This window comes from Condylura cristata, unplaced genomic scaffold (genome assembly GCF_000260355.1).
Source record: "Condylura cristata isolate star-nosed mole 26May11 unplaced genomic scaffold, ConCri1.0 scaffold00025, whole genome shotgun sequence".
Lineage (NCBI taxonomy): Eukaryota > Metazoa > Chordata > Mammalia > Eulipotyphla > Talpidae > Condylura > Condylura cristata.
Window position 1 is genome coordinate 15,359,558 of NW_004567126.1, and position 8,142 is coordinate 15,367,699.

At 38.6% G+C, this 8,142-nt stretch overlaps 1 protein-coding gene across 1 annotated transcript in view; it reads left to right on the top strand.

Annotated features, from left to right (window-relative positions):
* The window catches only part of LOC101626345 (olfactory receptor 148-like), a 4,480-nt gene extending 3,139 nt beyond the window's left edge, over window positions 1-1,341 (top strand). The window contains exon 3 of the mRNA XM_012729391.1: window positions 633-1,341. Coding sequence (XP_012584845.1) covers window positions 633-1,341 — 709 coding nt within the window. The remainder of the gene's footprint in view (window positions 1-632) is intronic.
* The last annotated feature ends 6,801 nt before the right edge of the window (window positions 1,342-8,142 follow it).

Below are 8,142 nucleotides of genomic sequence, written 5' to 3' on the forward strand. Positions count from 1 at the left end.
CAGGTTGAGAAATAAATCCAACAGAATAGTAATCCTGAAGTAAATTTCACTTATCAAAGCTGACTGCTCTCATCCAAAGTGTCCAAATTGACCTTGGATGGATTTATAGCATACTTGACCACATCCTTGAGTGCATAAACATGCTCTGCAAAGAAATCAAGAGGCGGCTTCCAGACTAGTCTAGATTAGGGACTTATTGTTACACTACTGATTGTGTATATATTAAATTATGTTCATCAGTTCCATCCTCAAAGCCTATTCAATTATTCAACATATGTTTGGTGGTTTCGTAGTCATATTCATGAAAGAATATAGTATCTTGAGGTCTTTTTATTTGCATCATCTTTAAATTTAAATTAAGATAGGTGACAATGAATAAATTGGTCTATGTCTTTCACAAGTCAGCCTCCACATGAAGGATTTAGTGTCTTTTGTTCCCACCACACAGAGCTGACTGAGTTCATTCTGTTGGGAGTACCTCAGACACAGAGACTAGAGATTGTGCTTTGTCATCTTCCTGATCATTTATTTACCTCTTCACCCTGCTTGGAAATTTACTCATCCTGACTGCAATTGTTTCTTCCTCGGTCCTTCACACGCCCATGTTTTGACATGCTGTTCCCATCTGTCACCTGCCCCAAGATGCTGCTCTACCTCTCTGGCCAGAGCCACGCCATTTCTTACCATGGATGTGCTGCCCAGCTCTTCTTCTACCATTTCCTGGGCTCCACTGAAGGGTGCCTCTACTCTGTGATGGCCTATGACCGCTTTGTGGCCATATGTCACCCACTGAGGTACAGTGTCATCATGAGGCCTGGAGTCTGTGTTGGTCTGGTCCTGGGAGCCTGGACTGTGGGTTGTCTAAATGCCAGCACCCTGACCTCCTTTACATTTCGGTTAAGGTACTGTGGCCCCAATCAGGTGAACTACTTCTTCTGTGACATTCCTGCTGTCTTACCTCTGGCTTGTGATGACAGCTCCCTCGCCCAGAAAGTGTGTTCCACTATTGTTGACTTTATGGTTTTAATGTTTTGGTTCACAGTTTGTGTCTCTTACACACGCATCGGGATTGCCATTTTGAGAATCCGTTCAGCAGAGGGCAGGAAGAAAGCTTTCTCCACCTGCAGTGCCCACCTCACTGCCATCCTCTGTTCCCTTGGACCGGTAGTCATCATCTATCTGCAGTCTACCCCTAACCCTCTGCTTGGTTTTGTGGTGCAAATATTAAATAATTATGTGTCACCCATGCTGAACTCATTAATCTACTCCTTAAGGAACAAGGAAGTGAAAAAATCCCTGAAAAGAGTATTCCACAGAATAGTACTTACTTCTTTGGAATAAGTTGAGTTATAACAGAATTTGTAAAGCATTCTGTGTTTTTTTTTTTGTTGTTAAAGAAATAAGCACACCATAAGAATGCTTTCTCTAAAGCAATATATTTACTTGCTTAATAAGACTGTCTATTTTGTGTTATCTGTTATTCTTGGGGTAGCATAAGTAGCTCTAAATAATATTTTGGTCAGTGCATTCATTCTGGGTAAGAAATCCAGGGAATCACAAGCAGCTTGAGAAACATTTCTTACTACATTAGGCAACCAAATTTTGCTAGTTATGGGAACTGAAGGTCTCTGGCAACCCAAGAAGCACCCTACAATAATCCATCTCTATAATGAATCAAACTTAGTCATTTTCTTGTTAAACTTAGTATACAACTGTTCTTATATTTCGTCTATAAACACTGCACTTCCTGCAAGATGCAAGAAATAGTTTTAATATTGACAGAACTTTGCTAGTGGCCCTGTGATGAACAGCTCACACATGCAACCATATTTCACCTTCCTATCACCCAGAAAAGGAATTTTGAGGATCAAAGACATCATATAATTGCCTCTACTGCACAAAAGGCAGCAAACCACACCTCAGTGTCAGTACCTGTTAACTCTGAAGTCCCCTTTTAAACGTCCTTCCACTATATGACTGTTATAAAAGACCTGTTTGGAATTTAACTCATCCTCATTACCTCTCTCAAAACTCATTATCTATACAAAATATTCAGTGAATAACTGGTAGATAATCTTGACATAGTCCATGTTTTTAGATTGGCTGTATCATGGGCTCCATTTATTCTGTGCCATTGCTCACTGTATCCATCTTAGAGCTAAAGTCTATATAGGACTCCCTCTTTATTAACACAATTAGAGTAGTTATGGGAAAGCCAGGTCTACACCACATCCACTTAACTCTCATTGTCATGGTGTTTCTTCTGCACCATGCAATCAGTATGGAAACTAAACTTTAGTGTCCATGTAAAAGGCAACAGAGCCTTTTCCATTGTTAAAGCCTTGTCCATTGTTAAAGACAGTGTCCTAACTGTGGTTCCACAGCCATGCTCACCTGATTCCATCAACAGGTTATGTTGGCCAACTTGGCTACCAACCCTAGAGCAGATTTCTCCTATGTGTTTTCTACAATCTGTGTTGAGAAAGGGCCACCACTTTATAAAGCACTACAGATGAACTTGACTTAGTTTTCATGACATTTTAGCAAAATGGTTGTTTTGTATTCCAGTTTTAATCCCCCAATTTCCATCCTAATAGAAAACCATGCAAGCAAATCAAAAAGCAGAAACCCCAATGAAGTAAATTGCCTCCCTAACTAAAGGCATGAAGCAACAGGACAAAATGAAGCACACGAACATAGATGAATGGACCCAGTAAGGCCTCATACCCCCTGTTAGCCCAACTACCAAAATCTATATCACACAGAATCCCGTTTTCACAGAATGAGGATACCTACCTAGCCTGGAGAATGTGTCAGATTCTTATTATGCTAGTGTGTGTTTTTGTCTTATAAATGCTGCTTTGAGGGAAGAAGCCAGATGCTGTGGTGTCTGGTCACGCCTAGATTGTTTTATGAATATGTACCCATCACACTAACACTTAAAACCTGTTCAAGAGATTTACTTGAAAAATCTAGTGAAAAGTTCCATAAGTATAGAGATCCTATTCATTGCTATGCCCCCTGGTTAGAGCCCATAGACAATATCTTGTGTATAAGTTTGTTAAATGAAAGATGAATGAATACTACTATGTCATTCAAATTATAATGCAATTGCATATTTGTGGACATTTTAAAAGGAACATGAATGAAAGAATTAGAACACAGAGCAATGTGAACTAATTCACTAATTTAAATATCTACATACAGTTACATGTAATTAAAGAGTATAAAAGCTGAAATCTGAATGAAATTAACAAGAGTATTTTGTTAATGCAGCAGGTCAGACTGTATAGAAAATTGGCAAGCAGGTGCTGGTGTATTAGAATCAACTTGTTCCTACCACAGAATTTAGTCTATGAACTCTAGACTTAAAGCGTCTATGGGGCACTTCCTTCACATACAATGTAATATTTGTATAACCTTGGGAAAAAGACTTAACTTCTCAAGATCCACATCATCATGTAAAACACATGCCCTATGTGTACATTGCAGGAATTAAAATAAAAAAAAAAATTAATCACCAATTCTTAGAGATAGGACAAGATTTTTTTAAGACATCACTCAGTGGCCATTCTTTAAATGTTAGTTCCACTTTTCCTTTGCTGGATTAACCTGGTTGAATTCTGAAAAATGGGAAATCTTAGCTCATTACACTATTGTAAATAAAAGGATGGCAATTTCTTGTATACATTTCTAGCAATAGAAATATTAATTTGTTTCACCATTACTTTTCTTGTAATCACTAGAAGAGAAAGAAAACCAAATAAGCCAAATAATAAGAAAAACAAGACCTGGGCAAGAAAAAAAATATGATTCATTTTGAAATTGGAAAGCACTGGACTGGGGGGGAAGGGGTGAAGGGGTCCAGCAATGATGAGAAATCCACATTCCAAGCAACATCATCAAATATGTAGGAGCAAGAACCATGTGTCAGGAAGTTCACCATTATTATCTAATTTAAATTTCTCAATATCCCTAAGACAAACCCCAATGACCTACAATTACAAAGGTTCTACAGTTTTTTGTATTAAGGTTCAGTGACAACCAAGTACCGTCTCAGTAGCATATAACTATTGAGAAACACATATTTCACCCAGACTTTTTAGCTTGTAGGTGGTATTCATTATGCTACAATTTCTTCTAAACCCAGAGACAAGGGAGTAGGTAAAAACTGGCAAAATGACAAATAATAAGCCCAAATCCCTGAGCTCCACAGAGAACAAAGGGATGTCTGCCCAAAGGAGGTACATTGTATATCCAGGGGAATCGACACTCCGGTTACTCCCAATGCCTCTCCGTTTACTCCCAATGCCTCTGCAGACACTCCTGATTGCTAGGTACTATTTTCTCACTCCTACACTCTCCCAACACCCAGCACTAATTGCTCCCTCTGCTCAAAGGGCTCCTGTTCACTGAGTCCTGGGACATACCATGAGTGGGACCCCAGAGGGAGGATGAGTTCACATGAGATCTTGCAAAGGGAAGAGCTGTTCTTATTCCTGCTAATTAGCAAGGAAATCACCCTAGGTGTCAGGGCCACCATCAGGCATACACCATCCCCTCTCTGTGTGAATCTAAGTGAAAAGACCACCGTGGCCTGAAGGACAAAAGCCCAAGACTGCTTCCATGGCGCACAGGGAGAGACATGGGGGAAGAGAGACCACATCTTTGTAGAAGAAAGTGAAGCTTCAAGGAAGCAGAAAACATTTGTTTTCTTTACTTGAGCCATTAATAACCCTTTTGACCACATAAGTGCTCAGAGCATAATTCATCTTTTTTACTTTTAACTTTTTACCCTCACTATAGACTCAGCATAGCAAGTACTATTGGAAGAAATCACAATTAAGGACTTTCTTCTTTTTTATGCAATGACTAGGGCCCTTTTCATTTACTCTATTGAACAACAGGCAGAAATTCATGCATTTATTCATTTTCCTTAATCATAATCAATCTGTGTTATGTTCTGAGCACCACACATTACTTAGGATTAAAAAAAAAATAGATCTTGGCCCTCCCTGGTGGCGCAGCGGGTTAAAGCACAGCACTGAGAATCTGAAGCCACTTCCGCATGAGTTCGATTCCCGCCTGCCCCGGAGGAGACCACATGGCGAGCCAGACCTCTCCTGACCCGCCCGCTGCTCCCCTCAGCAGTGTACTTCGTCAATCTGCCTGTTCTGCTCCCCACTCTGTCTCTGGTGAAGCCTCTCACCGCCCCTGAGCCTCTGGCCTGTACCCCAGTTCTGTATGAATAAATAAATAAATCTTTAAAAAAAAAAATAGATCTCTGCCTAACCGGGAGAAAAATATATTTCTATAGCATGGAGAAAATGATCACCTTTATGAGACAAAAAGATGTAAAGGGCATTCTCCAGGTCATGTCCCAAGTTCTCTGAAAAATGTATAGATTTATTAAATGGGCTCCTGCTCCATTTTTTTCTAAAATAGAATAGTTCTTACAAGTTTTACATCCACTACTTGCCCTCACTTTACTTTGTCTCCCCTCTAAATTCTCCTGTAGGCCTAAGACTTTGTCATCAATATAAGGATAACTACATTCCAAATTCTTTATCATAGAATTCTCTTTAGCAAACAATGAATCAAATCACGTTATTATGAATAAACATAATAAAATAAAAAATATATAATAGAACAATGGCCAAATCATGAAGCCAAGTACAGAATAGCAGTTGCCATAAGTAGGAATGGCGGGGGGGGGGGGGGGGGTGGGGGGGGATTTGGCAGTTGCTAGTTAAGAGACAAAATTTTAGAAATAAAAGAGAATATACTCTACAAATCTGCTGCAAAGCGTTGCGCCTATAGTTAACACTAATGAACTATACCCATCACAATCTATAAGAGGGTAGATCACATGTTAAGTTTTCATACCACAAAAAAATTAAATAAAAAAAATCAGAAAATATACATGAAAGTTCAAGACTGATGGGGAGGGGGTTATTGGTGGCCAAGGGGCTAAGTCTCAGCACAGTCACCCCTATGGCTGGAGTTTGATCACTGGCTAGGGAGCTAACACACCTGGCATAGCAGACCTCTCCTGTCTCCCCTCAGCAGTGTGTTTCAGTCAATCTGCCTACTCTGTTTCCCTCTCTGTCTCTGGTGAATCCTTTCACTCCCTGCACCTCTGGCCTATACCTCATTCTTCTATGCATAAATAAATCTTTAAAAATAAAAGACTTGATGGGATTTAAACATTCCAATTATTAGCAAAGGTCAAATATCCTATATCTACATCTTTATATGTGAGATTTCATTAAAATCTGCCCTCTACATAGATAGACAAATGAATCGGTACCCTCTAAACAATTTTATAAATAAGTCTGATAACTAAAATTTTACCCTTAGTTTCTTTTCAATCAAAAGATGGATTTTCCCAAACAAGAAATTGTGTGAACTAAGAAATGTATCAAATTAGAATAAAAACACAACCCAAATAGTAATATAATTCCTGTATACCACAATGAATTGTTCTCAGAGATGTGGGTGAACAAAGGACATTTGATTAGCACCTAGATTATTGGGTCACATCTTTGTGTAACTACAGATGTATTCTGAAAAGTAATCAGGCATCTTGTGCCTTCCATACTGGCCTATTTTAGGGAATTAGTACACAATTTGTTGTGAACATTGATTAAATTGCTCATCTGGTAAGTACTGAGATCTTTTGTTCTCTTAGGCCACCCAGCATTTTACCATGCTAATGTTTTATTTCCCTTTGTATCCATGTATCCACTCTGCAACTACATTCATCATCATCCCTATAGTGAGTAGCCAATTTTATTTGGATGATGGTAGTTAGTAAGCATTTGTGGCAATCAGGGAGCACCCGTCAAAAGTCCATCTCTGTGTCAAATCTTTCATTTTTCTTTCATTATTCTCCTATTCTGCATGTGAACATTTCAGTTCTTCCATGTTGCTAAGAATCGCATTAACACTCAAAGAACTTGATCTGTTTTCCAGGCACTATGATCAACAATCTGGATACCATCTTATTTAATCTAACATCATTCCCACAAAGTTGAGTTTCCATATTGTAAAAAGGAATTTTCAGGATTACAGATTTCGAATTATGCACCTAACACACTTAGTAAGTAGCAGACCAAACTTGCAACTCAGATCCAGTGACCAAAACCTCTACAACATGACTGCCCTAAAAGGCCTGCTTGGCAATGTAGTAGCATTTGTACCTTTCTCCAGAGCTCATGATATATAGAAGATAATCAATGAATTATTGGTAAAATATGTTATAAAATATAGATTATATTCAAATATTAACTTTACTGTGATCTATTTACTTAAAATTCATTCTACTCACATATAGATAATAGCTCTGAACACAGCAAGCAGTTTCTTGCCCCTTATAACATATCTATCTATGATAAAGCCAGGGTTAGACCCAAGCCCTCTTAACTCTTTGTCTTGGTTTTTCCTCTCTCCCCCGCCCCCACCACCACATTGCTAATATCCAAAGTTACTCGTTAGTGTAAAAGGAGTGGGCAAACCTTCTACACTATTGTTTGAAGAGAAGATGGTGAAATTATGTGGCTCAATTACCACATGCCTTTGAACATACACCAAGTTGCATTTTCTAATTTGACTAATTTAACATTCACAACACTGGAATCCTAAGTTATTTTTCAATTTCTTCAGGGAAAAAAGGAGACTACAACTTATTGGTAATCTCACAAACACACCAGCCCATAGTTCTCTTGGCATTTTGTGATCTTTGGCTTTTGTGTTCCCATTTTCACTCTTCAATGCTCCAATCTTACTTGCAACCATTAAAATAAAACAAGTGAAAAGCCAAAGTAAAATGTCTGCCTTTACCAAAAACAAAAAAGGATAAAATCCATCTACAATCTCAGTGGCATTTCTCCAACCTAAAAACTACCTTTTCTCTCTCTCTTTTTTTTTTTTTGTATAACCAAGTGTCTCAAAATTCTACAGGCTGATGATCTTCCTTCACTGTCACCATGCCTCTCTCAACGCTATTACCTGAACTGTCTTGTCCTGTGTCCTCTTCCCCACAATACACTCAATACAAACCTCCTTATATCTCCTCTAAGGGAAATGCAGATGGCCAACAAGCATATGAAAAAATGTTCAACATCACTCGTAATAAGGGAG